At 40.1% G+C, this 17,409-nt stretch overlaps 2 protein-coding genes across 6 annotated transcripts in view; both read left to right on the top strand.

The window, feature by feature from the left end:
• The window catches only part of TMEM177 (transmembrane protein 177), a 146,305-nt gene extending 142,727 nt beyond the window's left edge, over positions 1-3,578 (top strand). For 3 of the 5 annotated variants that reach the window (XM_061370124.1, XM_061370125.1, XM_061370127.1), the window contains one exon: positions 2,440-3,578. In XM_061370124.1, the coding sequence (XP_061226108.1) occupies positions 2,454-3,389 (936 nt within the window). In that variant the 5' untranslated portion in view covers positions 2,440-2,453 and the 3' untranslated portion in view covers positions 3,390-3,578. Of the gene's footprint in view, positions 1-84; positions 1,595-2,439 lie in introns of all 5 variants that reach the window. The other 2 variants (XM_061370123.1, XM_061370126.1) reach the window with 1 other exon arrangement.
• The window catches only part of PTPN4 (protein tyrosine phosphatase non-receptor type 4), a 205,303-nt gene that overhangs the window by 49,139 nt on the left and 138,755 nt on the right, over positions 1-17,409 (top strand). The window lies entirely within an intron of this gene.

Genomic DNA, 17,409 nt, shown 5'->3' with positions numbered 1-17,409 from the left:
GTAATTTTCATGCTACTTTCATGAGTGTTGACTATCATGAGAAAATTAATACTGCCTGGCATTTCCTACTTATTCTTGCATTAGGTGTGTGGCAGGACTGTTGGGCACAATCCAGTCAAGAACATAGCCTGGGTTGCAAGGGGTCTGTTCTGGCTGTTCAGGAGAAGTTTGTAGATACGAACAGCACTTCCTGCCCAGCTTTCCTGTGGTTCACCCATCAGCTGCCTGCCTGTTCAGGTGTGCTTCCTGGCATCCCAAGTCCCTGACCGGGTGGAGTACTCAGCATTCCATGGGCTTGGCAAGCACCATTTGGTCATGCAAAAAGGGAGTGTAGACTAGTTTTCAGCGTGGTCTGTCCTTCCCTGTGCTGGTGTGGGCATAACATGAAGGCTGAATTTTCTCCTTGCAGTGTTCCTAATCTTCAAAAGATCTGTTGGGCAGCCCAAATGAGAGGGCTTTCTCTAACATGAGCTCACCTTCACGTGTGGATCAAGTGATAGGCTTCATATAATCATCTCTTTACAAGTGCTGGCCTCCCCACTGTAAATGGCATGACCTTTTCAAGCGGGTCTAGACTACCAGATTTGCTGAGATTGTTAACTGCAAAGAGGGCATTTGGGCTTACTATTACAATTTTCTGGTTTTTAGCTCTATTATTAAGGAAGTTTTCTCCCATAATTGGGTTTCACCCAAGCTCTTGGCTCTTTAGTATGTTTTTCTTAAGCAGTTTTGTCAGACAAATCACCACCTCCAGTCTTTAGCAGAATGCAAGAATACCACCACTTATTACACTTAGAAATACATATTAAATTATTGTATACTTACATGCATCACTGTTTTTATTAAGCACTCAGTATGTGTGCAGTGCAGTATAAACATTAAACAAGATTATTCTTCCCCTAGTGAATTTGTCTGAAAGAGCTTTATTTCACAGGAAGGACAAGTAATAATATACCATTAAAACATTGCCTTTAATTTAATCCCTTTTTGTTTCCCTGTGGTTAATACTCATTTGCTGTTGATCATGGGTGGTGTATCCTGGCATGTCACGCAGTGCTGTTTTATGATGTTAGAGCCCCCAGTTGTCCACTCTCCGCCTCTGTGGGATGTTCTTACTCAGCGTGAGTGGAAGAAGACAACATATGTCTGTGTTTCAGCTGCTGCATACAAAGCCCAGAAGCATAACTGAAACCCACCTTTGATAATGCTCTACACTAAGACATTGGTTGTTTTATCGAAGCATGGTTTTCTTCTGCCACCTCAGCTTCCTGTCAGGACAGCTGGAAAGACTAATGTCTTCAACAGCTGCACCAAGATTCTCTGAAGCTCATGTGTTAAAGCCCTGCAAGAACAGATGTTACAAGATGCAAATGGAAACAGGGGCATCCAATTTTCCCTGATGTCTGTTGATTTAGGTGCCTAGTTCACTTTTATCTACGTGTAGTAGCATTATTCCAGGGGACAATTCTGTAGCCAATGGAATTCTGTAAGAGAGGGGAGCTTTCCTGAGCAGAGCACATCATATGGCTTGGACCATAAAAGGAACTGATACTCCCCAAGGGAAGGAGGACTCTTGAACTGAAGGAGTTGGCAGGTTTGGGAGTTTTTAAGTTTATTGGCTTATTTAAAGAGTCACAACCTAGTTGTCTGCCCTGAAACAATTTCTGTTCCAGTTTATGGTCTGGGTTGCACATATTATTTGTCAGAGAAATTATTTCAGAGACAATTTTTTAAAAGTAGCAACTGAAAGCATGCTGCTTTCTGAAAATAGCTTTTTGATGAGTAAGCTACAGCCTCTGCCTGGAAGTTGAAATCTGGAAAAACAAGCAAAAAACCCAAACCCCCAAAAAATCTAGAAAAAGCACATACTGGTTTTGGGAGGGGTGTGTGTGTGTGTGTTTGTGATGTTTTTTTTTTTTTGGGGGGGGGGTTGTGGGGTTTTTTAATACTGAGTTGACTATCCATTAAAACAAACTGAATGAAAGTTCTACCTCCTGAAATTTTCAAATCAAAATGTGATCCTCTTTTGGTAGTTGTAGTCAAGCTTAAGTAACTAAATTTAGTATCGATGTTACTGATTAAATTTTTTGGAACTGTACTGTACAGGAGGTTAGTGGAGATTAATTATTGGCTGTTTCTGGCTTTAATATCTGTAGTCTTTGTAGTGGAGTGCAACAGTAGGACTGTGCTTGCAAGGACTAGGCAAGTATGTTGGGTAAATACAGAACGTGTATTGATTGCTGGGGGAAGGAGGAGGTATGGTGGCTTTATTGTTGTCTTTATTGCACTAAATTGATTTACTGGAGGAGTGGGAGAAATTAATTCTTTGTATCAATCATCCTATGTTCCAAGGCTCAGAAATTAATGAGCTTCACTTTCTCTGTAAAGGTGTTTTGTGTTTTTTGCACACTTTAATTCCTGATTTTATGTTACAAACAGGTTAGGATTTGACTATGGCAGTGCGGTTCCTGCAGAAGGCATCTGTGTGGTTAAAGAAGCGCAAGATCACTTTGTTGGCTGTTTCTTGCATGGGACTGTTTGGTGCTAACCTTTCCTATCATGTGTTTCCTGATCAGACATTCAAACTGTTGCATGAGTGCTGGTCAGAGGGGCAGCCAGCTGAGCTTTCACAGAGGCTCTGTCGTGTCTTTCAGGATGTCCTTGAAGATACTGGTGTGAAGTCTGCTGACTCATATCGAGCCTTTGCAGCTTCTGGCTTCCACCCTGTGAGTGCTGGAATCCCCTGGTTCCCTGCAGGCTCTTTGGTGGGCATCCCACCTAACTTTGAAAGCACAGCTGAGGATAAAAAAGGAATAGTCAACCATGTTGTTGTGATCAGTGGCAAGGAAGTAGACTGGGAGAGCAATGAAGGAGTTGCTTTGAAGGAAGCTCTGACGTTTTCTCTTGAAGCTCAGAAGTTTGCCCTTGCCAGAGAAGTTATGTATTTGCAGAACGGCAGCCCTTTAGCAAGTGCAGCCGTGGCTCCAACTTGCTTAGCTGGTACATTTTTCTGTGGGAGAGGTATAAAGCTGCTCCTGGGTTTGTCTTGTGGCCCTGTGATACTTCGTGGCATCTGTAACCTCGTAACTGCGGCTGCTGGACTGATGTGCTATTACATTTCTTACGACGCTGTGACCTATCACCTAGACTGCAAGGCTGACAGAAGGGCAGCTACTGTTTCCAAAGACTACGCCAGAGGTGGGGTTGAGTTCTATGATAAAATCCTGTCCCGCAACAGGATCTTTCGTAGTCTGATGGGCAAACAAGGGATAAAAATTTATGCCCCAAGTGGTAACCTGTTCCCAAGGCACTGGTTCAGAATAAAGTATACCCCATACACTTACCGAAGAGATTTGATTGTTAATATTTTAAGAGAGCTCCAGGCATAGGGAGTGCTTGAATTTTAAACTTGTGAATTGTGTATTCTCTTGGAACACTGCTGTGCTGCCTTCCCCCCCCCCGTATCTTCATGATTAGAATTTCAGGGTTTATTTTTGCATATAGCTCAAACGAGTTGGTGTACATTCTGTGAATAAAGAATTCTCTCTTAAAATATTAAAGACTCGCTTCAAAAGTGCTCTGTGCTGTGTGCATCTCAAATCACAAGACCACAGAGGAGGGAAGCTTCTCGAACACTTATCTGGAAGTTCTACTGCCAGTGCAGTCTGGAAAATGTAAAGGGTAAAGTGCGCCAGAGAGTTTTGGTAGCATTATCATTTAACCAGGGTGTTTGTATGTAAGTTTGCTGTTCCTTTTTGTAGAACAACCCAAAGATAATTAAAAGAAATGGACAGTCTGTATTGTGCTGATAAATACCAAGACATAGTGTTTCTGTTCTGTGTCAGTTTTTTGCACCATGTCAGTTCTTATGCTGCAATCACCATTCTTCAGTAGAGCACACTACTTACACTGAACTTACAGTATGAACTTACAGTTCATACTAATACAGCTAGGTTATTACCAGCATCTGTATTATTTTGCTTAAATAGGTCTGCTCTCTACATGGCCTGGTAACTGCAGTAGTTATCTTGAATATTTCCGAGCAGTGGCACTACGTAATGTGACTGTCATGGGTTGGTGGTTTTCTCTCAAGTGTGATACGCATGGTCAGGAGAGGGTTTCTTGTTTGCTTTGGTACAGATTTTGTTTAATTTAAAAAGCCATGTAGATGTATGCCACCTTTTATGTCAAAGAAGCCAAGGTGTAAGTCTGGCATTTGTTGCAGAGTCTGGTAAGGTCTGTGATGGAGAGTTGCTAAAGGAGATCATTCTCCTTTTTCAGACTAGCCTAAGGTCTGTCTGCCAGAACCAAGCTTTGTCCAGGATTACTAATCTTCTGGAAAGGTCTTTTAGTGCATGGCAGTAAACTTTCTGCTACAGCCTCACCTTTAAGCTTTTATGTGGTTTCCAAGGTGATAGTTGTCAAAATTCATAGTCCTATATTTCCCATTGCAGCCCTCTTTTCTATTGTTCCTCTCTGGTGTCATCACAGCAGTTCTCCTCATCTCTGTTGTCATTCTTACAGGAAAGTTCTATTACTTTGTACCTTAGTCACAGTTGTGCGGAGTGTCCTATCTGCCCTGGTTTTGTCCTTTATTCATCTGCTACAAGAATAACTGTCATGCCTGTGTTTGCTCAAAGCACTACTAAGTTCTGTTTTCTCATTGAATAACGTTGATGTACTGGCTGCTCAAACTCTGGTGTTGCTTTATATTGCTGAAACCATATACGTAAGATGTTTGGATTTCTGCTGCAGTAATCCATGTCGTGGTTTTCTGGACCACCACCTGTCACTTACAGATGTCCTTGAAGTGTGAAGTGATGAGATGCACCTTAGGTACTTTCTGGCTGTAGGGCATAAGCTTATTGGTCTTGTGACTTGTTCTTGCCAAGGGCTTAGGCACCTCCATCTCTATATAGTCAAGCTCCTGTTCTGTTGCTGTCTGTGTAATCTGGAAGCATAGTACTGTCAACATGAGGGAAATTGCAGTTGAAATCGCAACTGCTAATTAAGGTTTCCCTGAACTGTGGGAACATAAGGGTTGTCCTGGAAAAGGTTTGTACCGTGTATGTGTTGCCACTTAATTGCTGGTTGCAAGATCACCCATGCTATTTGCTAAGTAAGAATAGCACAACTGAAATACATGGCCACAAGAATACTCATGCAGGGTTGTAACATTGCAAATGTTCTTCTGGAACTTTCACTGAAATAAAATTAGGAATTCCTTGTACTGGTGATATAAATGGTCTAGTTTTGAAAGTACAATAGGAGCAAGCACCCCAGAATTAAAGGTGAAAATGTCATGCTCTTCCATGCTAAGAACAGTCTTATGTGGAAAAACAAGTTCATGCAGTGGCCCAGAAGACCCCAAGTGAATCAGTTTGCAAACAGTGTCAGTGGACAGACTTACAGTCTCCCCCAGCTCTGAAGCTAAAACTCTGAGAAGAAAACTTGTATTAGTAATAAGTGGCTTCTCTTGCACTGCTCAGATGAGGCTGACTTCATACAAATTTTTGTGTAAAAAAGCAATAGAAAATGTTAAGCAATGGGAGTTGCTAGAAGTTGTGGATATAAGAAGTCTAAGCCAAGAAACTGTAAAAGCAACGGTGTGAATGAAATAACTCTCATAAAAATGGGTGTTGTGTACAAAAATGAAACTGTCTGGTAAAGTGATTAAAGGATGAAGTATGAGTAGCAAATAACCAAAATGAGTTGCCAGTTTTAATTTATACACAATCTTACTTTAAAGAGAGATTTCCTCAACTGGTTTGTTTACGTTACCCTTGTAACTAAATTTGTATATAAATGTAATGCTTGTTGCTACATAAAGCTTTAGTGGATAATACTGCAGGAGATGAAACCTACCTAGGTGCTTTGCTCAGAGCTCCCACTGACATGCAACAAGTGTAGGGTCTGGCTCACATTTCTTCCCCTATCCTGAAAATTGTGGTTTGTCACAGAAATGCCTTCAGCTTGTTTAATGGTCAAAAGCATACAATAGAAGTAGAGCAAGAATGAGAGCTAGACAGTCTTCTTGAGGACAAATAAATTGTAGAAATCATCTGATTTAATTTCTGAATCAGCTGCTATAGGTATCTGGCTGCTCTTGCAGTTTACTGGAAGAAGGAGCTTCAGAGGTGGCTTCCAAGAGAGAAATCGCCACTCAGATGTCATGTGGGTAAAGAATGTCCCCCTTGGTATTGCCAAAAGGGCTTCAGTTGAAGTGTAGTTGTCCTTTAGAAAACAGCACTTTTTATTACAGGTAGAGTACTGTTATCACCCCTTTTCACATTGCAGTGGTTTCTAGAACCTAACAGATAAGATGGTGAGAGAGCCAACTATGAAGCCTGTTGCCCTTCAGGGTAAGCTGGTGGTGTTGGGAGAGGTGATGCTGGAAGCCAAGCCAATTGCTGTGATTTTGCCCTTGGCCATAGCAGTTGTGAAGCAACCACTGTGACAAAGTGTGGCTTGGGTAGGAGTGAATTAAAATGTATGAGTCATATCATCCTCACTGAATCCCAGGCAGCTTTCATTAAAGGAACAAATGCAGAGAATCCATCCCAGAGTGTGACTACTGTATCAGCCATTGTGGGCATCATTAAAACAACTGTAGGCATCTCCACTATGTGGAAATGCAATTCCTAGCAAGCTGCAGACACTGAGACAAGTATGTGGGCCATATCGTGCAACTGTTATCTGCTCGTCTTCATTAAAAGTTTCATATAGCAGGTGTGATTACATTAATATAAAAATAATTTAAGTTGCATTAACCTGCCATCCATGCATCCAGTTCCTCCTTGATTTCATTCATCTCAGCTGGAAGTGCGTGTAACTGAAAGGCAGAACACACTGGTAAGCAGAGGAATGCTGATGTAGAAAGACATAATTAAGATCTCAGAATAAGGAGAACACTGTCAGGCATCAGAGAAGCTGAATTTGGTTGTTAACAAAATAAGACTTAAGAACAGGAAAACAATGTAATTATTATCTGAGAACTGGTATGTTAGACAAGCTAAGTCTGAAAGAGCTGAAAAATGGCTTGTGGATGTTTTGCTGGGCTTCTTTTTCACTGAGAATATATCAGTTTGTTTAGCTGAAGCAAGTATGTTCAAGCTGCTCAAAGTGCCAAACCTGTAAAGTGGAAAAAATTACTCAAATTTGGCTAGAAGTCAGTCTTTCACGAGCAAAACTAAGACCTCATAGCCAGAAATGAACACTGAAATGTCTTTGCAGTTGGGAGCTCTGGCTCTTCTCAGTCAGGCAAAGTTTGCCATGATGTATCCTTGTCTCCAATCCTGAGAGAAAGGGTGCTCTTAAAAACTCAGTTTGTGTCCAAAAATGCTCTTTAGAAAACATAGTCAAACCAGGTCTGTGTTTATTTTGCCCCACCTTAGTCTTCTTGTACTCTTTACTGCAGGAGCCATTTGTGGTACTACGTGCTTGTGCAGTACTGCCTCTTAGTGTAACAATGAGCTTCTTGTATTTGGTTATAATTGAGCATATTTCGGCTAAGTTTTGAAAACAGAATTATCTCCCACATCATGCTCCCTAGAGAACATTTGTGGTGGGATTTTTGTTTGTTTGTTTGCTTGGGTTTTTTTTTTACCAAGGGTTGAACTTCAATCATCTTGAATTTGGGCCCCCTTTGTGTCCCAGTCTTGTTACACATAATCAGTAGCTACTTTGGTCTGCAGGAGCATTACTGCGTTAATGTGGTCAAGGTGTTAACAGTTTCTTTCAATATAAATGAGTAACAGGTGAGGCAGCGTCCTCCTTCGTGTGTGGCCGAGCTGCTTCTGCTGCAGATGTCTTGCAAAACAGCAAATCTCATTAGGATGACTAACAGTATTTATAAAACATAAGGCATTATGAGTCTGATTTCAGGTTCCAGCAGTTCTTGCAGAGGGAACATTTAGAAAGGGTATGCAGTATCCCAACAGCTCTTCTTTAGTAACTGTCTAGTGGTTTAGTGCAGACCTGCTGACTTTTGGTAGCTTTGTTTCTGTCACTTGCTGAAGTAATTTTCCAGTGGGAATGTTGTTTCTTCATTCTCTGTTCCTTTTCCTTTCCCCTTGCTGTGCTACTCTAATTGCCTCAGCTGCCAGCTGACTCATCTTGCAGGCTGCTTCAGCTCACTCAAACAAGATTTCTGAACTCTTTTGAGCTCTCACTTGCTGCTTGCAGTTGCATTTGCACTATGTACTTGCTCCTACAGTAATTACTGCTAAAGCCAACAGCAGCTTGAACTTCTTTCTTGTTTTACTAGGTTTAGTCTACATGTTTTCTCAATGAAAAATGCCTTTGCCTAAATGAAAAATAGGCGTTGGTTAGAAACCTTTTTGCTTTGCCACAAAAAAAAAAAAAAAAATTGCTTTTGAATTTTTCATTTAAAATTACTTTTTGAGAGATGTATTTCTTACCATCTGTGGCACCTGGTTCACTTCTGATCTTGATTTTCCTCTGTCACTATGCTGCTGTTACCTTTGAGCCCATAGAAATTCTGTTTCCTATTCCTGAAAATCACGCATAATTTCATATACTTCTATGACTAGGTGACATATTGTGACTGAGAAATAACAAGGAATGTTGTACCATTATCTGCTTGTACTGATGATACCCTAGTTCAAGCACAGCCATTTTACATTTGAGTGCTGCTGTGTAGGGATGCTGCACACTGGCTCTGAGAAATCTGACTTCTCAAGTTGCTTGTGTTGCTAGTTCCACTGAGGAGCTTATAGATGTGTTTTAATCACCTGCCACTGAGCAGAAGCAGAGAGATCTATTGGGTTTTGTCCGATGAAAAAGAACTTTTGTTTTTGTTTTTGTTTTTTTTTGCCAAAGCAAGTATTTTTAATAACTCTTGCAAGGGTTTGGAACACAGAAGAAAAACCTAGGGAAAACAATAGAAAATAATCCCACGTTCCTCAAATTTTCTAAATCTTGATGTTGTTAGAAAGTTGTATATTACACAAGAATTGCAATAGAGTTCTGTAACCAATTGCATGGATCCCTAGGTTATCCCTTTAATACAGCTAAACTTTGCAGTCCTGACATTATGCACAGATACTTACCCACTCTTGAGTAGCATCTTCATGACTGTGTCAACTACAGTAAAAATAAGTCTGCTTAGTGCATCTTCGAATATTCACCTTTTGCATCAATACCCAGTTCCTTGTGTGTAGCCGCATTCCAGGTACTGCAGGTAACACATGTGTCCCAGTCAAAAGTTTCTGCTTCAGCTCCCTTACCCACACCAATTCCTCCTTTGTGCTCCCGTGGACTGGACACAGTTACTGCACAGCCACCAGAGGTTTCAGTGGAGTATCCCTTTATTTAAAGGAGTTGAGAACTGAATGTGATGGTTTCTTCTCCAACTCCCACTAAGCAACATGTAACAGATCAATACCATGCTGGCTCTACCAAGTATGGTGGTCCACAAAGCTCATGTTATTACTTATTTCCAGCCAGAGAAAATGGAATTTTGTGTGGTTCTGTTATCACAAATACAACATTCAGTATCAACATGAATCAGCTGAGACTGAAGCTATAATTTGTAATATAAAAACCAGAAGTGTAATTTCCAGAAGTGGAAATACTAATAAATTACTCCACTGTAACTATAAGAAGAGAATAAATGTGGAAATAAAGATAAAACTATCATCTGCTTTCCTATTGTAAAGCTCTACTCAAACAACAAATTAATTACTATACAGGGAAACGGTGTATCTGTTTCTAAGGGGAGTCTGAAAATCAAGATCAACCCATGTTGTAAATGATGATGCTGGTTTTGAGCAAAACTTTCTTTTCCTTTTTTTTTCTTTTTTTTTTTCCTGGGGGGGTTTAGGGGTTAGGGTGTGCTCTGCATTTCCTGACTAGATCACAGGCATCTGTACGTCTCAGAAAACAGAGCAGGAAAGAATTCCTCTATAGAAAGTTTTCCTTTGTGAGATCTTTTCTCACAAGGAATGAGTTCTACTGCCTCAGTGACTACATTATAAAAGCATGTTATACAATTCTGTGTAGATACCCATAGACAGATGTATTTATGGTTTTTTGAAACTTCATGTAAGTTAGGCATAAAACTTGAAGTGTGTTTTATAATTCCTCATTAATAATAGTTGAGAATTATTCTTATCTAAGGCACCACACATAAATTCTTAATGTTCAGACATTCATTATAAGCATGTGATGGTTAGAAGTTGCCATAGGAAAATAAAGCCAGTAATCCCAAAGGTTACTTTTTATACATTCTTTTAAGCAATTTGGAAAATTGTCTTTATCCCCTAACACTTCTTTCCCTTCTGCTTCCATGTTCTTATGCTTAATCTAAAGATACAATAGTGAATATTGAAAATCAGGAACAAGGCAAACCTTTTATTGATTAGGTTTTCATTAAGTGTGGCAGGATCTTATAAAAGGAAATGCTGAATCCATCATTTTATGGGGGTTACATATCCAGGTGTTTTTTTGCAATTACAATTTACAGCTCTCAATAGTGTTCACTTGTATCATATGTGAAGACACCTATGGCATAGTTGCAGGTGGCTAGATGAAAGTTTAATATATATATGTTGGCTTTACACCTATGAAGCAGGTGCAAAGGCAGAAGTTCATTTCTTACTTTCCTGGCCAGAACATAATTTGTGTTGCAAATCAAAGTCATTCATTTCAATTTTTTTTCTAACTTTCCAGCAGCTGAACTGTATATGTAGAGATATGAGAATGCAAAACTTTCAGTCTAAGAACAGAGTAAGAATTAGAGTAATTGGGATTTTCTCCATATTTGGGATTGCTTTCAGTGAATATTAAAGAAAAAAAAAATTGGGCTGAAACCTCACAGTAGATAGGATCAAAAAAGGTACATTTTCTTCTAGAGTCATATGGTGACCAGATCTCTTATACAGTGAGCAGAATAAAATCAAACCAAATGTGTTGCCATGTTCAAACAGACAGTTGAGCTGGCACCTGTACTTACTGTTTCCTTGATCCAGATACAAAATTGCTTGCTCTGGAGAAGTGTTACATGGAGATCCCAAGGTAAGTTTTCTTGAAGCACGAATTTCCTAAATTACATCATGGCTGTCCCTGAAGTTTCTTTTATTCTGAGACTAGAAAAATACTTGATGCAGCTTTGAACCCTGCAAAATACTGTGTGTGCATGTTGCAGGATTGAATGTATCAAAATTCCTTCCCCTTTCACTGGACATTTTCATCTTGGACTTTGAAATCTGATGTCTGGTGTGAAAGAATTGTTCCGTACCTGGTCTTTTGTGGGTATCAGATGCATGCTGGCTTCAGCTGAAATTGTGGGTATGAAAGCCTTTAGGAAAAAACCTGACAGCACTCTGGTTTTGTTTCATGGTGTTGCTCTGGTTTTAATCTTAAGAGTTTCTACTGAGTTTTGCCTTGAGTGATGTAAATAGAGCCAATATTGATGGCCAAGTCCAACAGAGGTGCTTGCCTAAAACCAGCAGAAGGCATGACTGATGTAGTGATACAAATTCTTAATTATAAAACATGTATCACCTAAGCCTGAGCACCTTTTCTTGGCAGCAGAGTTCAGCAAGACTCTGGAAGTGACCCAGTTGTATGGCTCGGTGCCAACTAGTGAGGAATCCTGCTTAGCCATGCATTCGCTGCTGCTGAATCTGTGCAAGGGATCAGGCTGTTTGTGTCCTCTGAGCCGCCTGAAGCTACACTGCTAGGATCAAACCCATCACAAAGTGCAGCTGGGATGTCCTTTTAACACATGGTTGGAGGAGGTGACATTGTGCTCACTGCGTTGTGTGATGTGCTAGTGTACATGTTGAAGTGGTAAAACTGCTAAATAATCTCTTCAGGCTTATGATTTCTAGGTTTAAACCATATCTGATGGAGATGATTTGAAGGGGGGTGTTGCAAGCAAGGATGGATGAGGGGGATTCCTGTGCTTGTTAAACCATGTCATGGTGTGGGAGGAAATGCAGCAATCATGGGTCTGGAAGGGGAAGGATCAAAAGGTAGGTTAAACAGGAGGGAGCCTGGGCTGCTTGTACCATGCAACACAAGGAACATTTACATCATATACTCATTATAGCTAATGTGGAAAGTGTTTAACTCCTTGGGAAGCAAGAGACTGCAACCAAGTAATCCCACAAGGTGGATGACCTAACCACAAAGCACTAATGGGGCTCTCCTCAGACAGATTATTTTCAGCAGTGTGGAATGGTGTCCCCCTCTGCCTATTTCTCAAGTCTTATTTTGCCTTTGGTTTTCTTTTAATGTTGGCTTCCTAGAAATAAATAAAAACCACCAAACAGCAACCAAACAAAAAAAACCCAACCAACCAAAATAAAACAAAAACCAAACAACATCTCCTTTCCAAAAAAGAAAAAAGAAACTACCCTGAAAAAAAAAAACACCAACAAAGCAGTTTTATTGCTACTAAAATAGGTTAAGGAGAGCAAAAAGACTGTGATAAATTTTTTCATTATCATCCCAAAAAATCTTTCCAATGTGTGTCTTTTACAGTTTTCCATCTTTACAACACTATTTGTTAGCACTTTGTAACTTCCTTTGAGTTAGTCTCCATCCAAAGAACTATCAAAGAGCACCCAATATAAATTTGCTATTGCACAAATAGGTTCCCTGAAAACCAGTATGTAAAATACAAGTCGTGTCATAGCTGTTTTATTTACTGTCACTTAATGTGTACCTACATCATGCCATCATAAACTCGTCAAGTGTTCTGTAACTCAGCTATTAAAAGTTCTTCCACCTTGCAGCTGGTGGATGGGTTTGCAGACTGTTGGCTGTAAAATAGTGATTCCCTTGTTTAAAAATTAGTCTGCTCTGTTCAATGTACCTATAAATAACTTCAAGGAAAATCCAAAATTCAGAGGTTTTTCCCTGATCTATTTCTGATGATGATAAATAATATTGTGGGACAAAGAGCAGTGATCTGTCAGTGGGACAAAGAGCAGTGATCTGTCAGGCAGAGAACATCCTAGGTAAGCTTCTACATGACAGGTAAGAACTTTGTGTACGTCTTGGCAAGCAGTCACTCACATGAGCACTGGCAGCACGTTAGTAACTCCTGCCCAGTGGGCATAACACTTGACATTTTCCCTGAAAGAGATCTTTTTTTCAGGAATCCAGAAAAGCACATAGACTTTGAGGACGTGACTGCTCTTCCTGGAACTAACAGGCTGAGTTGAATTGCAGGCTGGGATTCTTTGGTTCAGCTAACTTTACATCCATTGTTCATAATACTTACTGGATTTTTAAGTGCCAAGGACATTCTGGTAGGAAAACTAGCGACTAGCCAGAGAGCACAATTCATGGGAGTCTAACCAAGGGGCAGACTGGCTGGCCCAAGATTGCTGTCATCAATTAGTAAGGCCAGAATGAAGTCTCTACACTATGACAACTATGAATTACTTAGTTGTCCCAGAGAGCATGCCACTTGAGTCAATAGGATTTGGCTAGAACCTGCCATCAGAGATCTGGCTTTGCTATAAGCTCGGTATAACACATACGCAGCAGGTGTCTCGCCAACTGAGACATTTTCTTTTGCCTAGTGAGCTTTGGCCCTTCAGCAGTGTGCTGGTTCCTCGGAAAGAACTGAACCACCTTCTGCCAAGAAGCACAATTTTTATTTGTGCCAAGTTTGGCACTCAAGGAAGTAGTGGCAGAGAGAGAGCTGACTGTAGATCCAGGGTTTCTGCCATGTCTGTCCCTAGGTGAGGGGAAAAGCTCCTGAAAGGTGTTTTCAATTTGTGTCAAGTGGCATTCATTCGTAGACAGTCCTCCTTGAGCTACCTATAGCTCCTTCAAAGCATCCCTTCCATCCTCCTACACAGCTCCCAACAGCTAAGGGAGACTGGTGGACGAAAAGCCAGCTACAACAGCCACTACACTATTGGAGGAATAGCACTGGGACCCTTCTCGTATAGCAGGAGGACTGTATAATGTGTTTCAAACCAAGACTAAAATTAGGTATTTTATCAATAATGGGAAAAACCTGATCACCCCAGCATTGCTGTTGCTCTGTCGTACCCGTTGGCCAAACAATAGTACTGCTGGCTTGAGGAGTGTATTATTTTCAGGGAACTCTTTGTGCTTACTCTGTGTCATTTTTTGAAAACTATGGTTTTAACCACTTGCCATAGAAATGACCTATATAACACAAGTTATCCAGTGTTTTTTTGGTTTTTGTGAGAATGACATAAGGAAGAGGAGATGGTATTTGAACAATCTGACATCTTGACCAATATAATCATTTTTAGGTTGACCCAGTACCTTCATCCAGACTGTGGGTGGATGTGTCTGCAGTCTCTGGAGAGCAGAGCCTGCTGGCTGCCACGGATCACAACCTGGCTGAACTCCATGTAGGCTGGCAAAAAAAATCCCATCCCTGAGCTAAGGAAGGGCAAAGGCAAAAGATATGCAAAAGATAAGATCAGAGGAGAATATGCAGCTGCAAGATGTGAGTTTGAAAATGTGACCAAAAGCCACTGTCTCGACTTTTTTGGTCTCAGTTTAAATCACTAGGTTTTGAACTTTGAATCCCCTCCTGCTGTGGTTGTGTGGTTTGTTTTGTTTGGGGTTTTGGTGGGGTTCAGAATAACTGCACATTTGTAGTGATCATCTACAACAGCTGGTTGAGGATTATTGCCATCAGTACTATGACGCTCCTGGACCAGGAAGATCCAAACACTTTGACAATATAAAACTCAATCCCTCTGGCTAAAGAATCTCACCTCAAGGAGTAATTATTCCTCTTCTACCCTCTATGTATAGGGACAGAAGAATGCCATGATTATAACTTCTGTGGATGAGCCCAGGGGATCCGGTGGGCACAGCATGCCTCAAGAGTTTTCAGTGTTTAATGAGAGCTGCATGCTAGCTTTTTTCATTCCTGTTGAATGTGTGGCAGTGCCAAGAAGAGGCTTAAACTATTAGAGAAAAAAATAGGGCTAATCTGAAAAGTTTGAAAATGACTGTTAAAACAGATTTGTTAAGTCATTGCCAAAGGTAGTACCTGCAGAAGAGAAAGGTGTTTGTAGCTTCTCTACCCTTTTAGCATCACTTTGGGTGATTCTCACCTGGACACTATTTTAATCTAAATAGACTTAGCCTTTCCTGGTATTCTTAGCTGGAGTTTTTATTTGTCTTCCCACCCTCAAGTGGTGTGAAGTGGCCATTAAGAATTGTCTGGTGTTGCCATAGATGTGTCTTCTGTTTTAATACAGTGATTTCTGTCCTTTGTAGGCAGGCCACTGTCATTGTTACTGACAAAATGATGAAGGGGTGAAGCTGACTGGTTTTGTCAAGTGTCATTTTCACTGAAGTTACACAAGAGATGCTATATATTTTGCCAAAACTCCTCTTGAACCACATCTTTAGAGGAGGTCTTTCACTAGAGGATCCTCAGGAATATATTTAGAATGAAATTTGATTCCACCTGCACTGTCCTTATTGGATAACTTCTGCCTAAGACCATCCTAGAGTTCAGAGACTGCAGTTTTAATTCTGTTGGTATTTACTGACCTAAAGTTTGGTAGAATTTTCTTTCTGCTTGTGGATGGAGATGTGATGGGAAGGGAGAGACACTGGTGGGGGTAGTTACATGACAGATGCTCATGTATTTTGGGAGTTGTCCATTAACAGAGATTACCCGCTGTGGGACCTCTTAGTCCAAAAGGATGATAAGAAACTGGAAAGGTGCAGGAGGAGCTACCAAGATTATCAGAGACATAGAGCACAAGACCTATGACAAGAGGTAGAGGGAGCTGGGCTTATGTAGTCTGGAGAAGAAAAGTCTTAGGGGTAAGATGTAACTGGTGGCCAGATGAAAGCTGCAAGGTCAGAGGATGGATCCCACTTAAGACAGTTATGTCAGTCTAAGACTAATAGATAATTATGCTGCATAATACTGCTAATATATTTGTAACAAAAATTGGATCCATGTATAAAAGCAATGTTGTGAAATTTTGTAAACCTCTCTTGTGGGTGAATACCTCCTTTCAGTTCTACAGTGGATTTTCATATACTTCTTTATGGGATTCTCATCAGCAGACCCACTTTCTAAATTTGTCAAATTCTACTGATTTATTTCTTTTTTTCTGGTCTGCTGACTTTTCCTCCCTACAAAATGCTGGCTTTCACTGCTTTCTCATTCATAAACAAATTTAGTAAATCAGATTGATTTTATTATGATACATAGGAGTATTTTGTCATCAACCTTATGTGATGACCAAAAATTTCTTCTCTTTGTTATCTGTCTCTAAGCCAGCTTCTTATTGATTGGTATCCCTTGACCACGTAGTCTTCAAAAGCAGCTTTCTGTTAGAAGAATATTGATTTCTGTTAAAATGATGATTTTGATTTACTGATCACTCTTCTGTTCACTGACTCAAGGAATCACAGAGGAGTAGAAAAACATCACTTTCTGTAGAAAGGCCATGTTGTCCAACCCCAGCCATAAGCACCATGTTTTTGAGATTTTTAGGTGGTTAAAACAAGCATGACTGTATTATCTGTGGTGGAATAATGCTGACTTCTGTCCAGTGAGAATCTTGATTTTTTGTTGCTGGCAATGACCATAAATGGATAGGACTTATCTAAGAGGTGAGGTAGGAGCATCAGAAAGGACAAGTGGATCTGGTGCATAGTAAGAATAGGATATATGCATTTTTTTCATAAAGTTTTCTTCTATGGGCATAGATTTAACATGTTCAGCTCCTTAGTGATGTTCTGAGAACAGCATCTTCACATTGGGAAAATAGAATCTGCTTCAGCTTCCCAGTATCAATTAATTATTCAGTATTTGAGAACTCTGAGATTTTGTAAGCAAAAGTAATAGCATAGGAGTGAAGAGCAGTGTTGTGATGCCACAACTCATGTAAAATCAATCAGGCATGAGCAGAATGATTTATTGAAAAGAATGCAATATCTATTATTGTATGTTTTGCATATTTATTGTGGTTCTGTAGGACATGGATGATATGTGGGACATAGATATAGGTCATCTATTTTCCATTAAAATACAGAAATTACAATAACATTTCCACTTGTGAGTGTGTACATCAGAAGCAAGTCATGCTTGCTTTAAACGTGGACTAGAAACTCAGTTCATACAAATTGCAACAGCTCCTCTGAAATCAGCAGAGCTATATGAATTTATCCCACCATAAGTTTTGGACCAGTGTATTTTAAATAGATCCTAAAATGATAGTCAGTTTGGCTGTCCTGAAACCTAAGCTAATTGAAACAGAAAGGTCTACTGGCTGACAAGGAACAAATAATATTTTACAGATCTCTTCCCGTGTCTTGAATTTGGTCTCATTGTTATTATATGAGGTGACTGGCAGGTTTATATTCAATACAGCAACACTTCCAGTAGGAGTCTTCTTTTTCTTTTCAAAG

The sequence above is a fragment of the Neopsephotus bourkii genome, unplaced genomic scaffold, assembly GCF_033783945.1.
Source record: "Neopsephotus bourkii isolate Nb327-2 ecotype Australia unplaced genomic scaffold, CSIRO-AGI_Nbou_v1 NB_1526, whole genome shotgun sequence".
Classification (NCBI taxonomy): domain Eukaryota; kingdom Metazoa; phylum Chordata; class Aves; order Psittaciformes; family Psittacidae; genus Neopsephotus; species Neopsephotus bourkii.
This window is presented reverse-complemented; position numbering and strand designations above follow the sequence as displayed.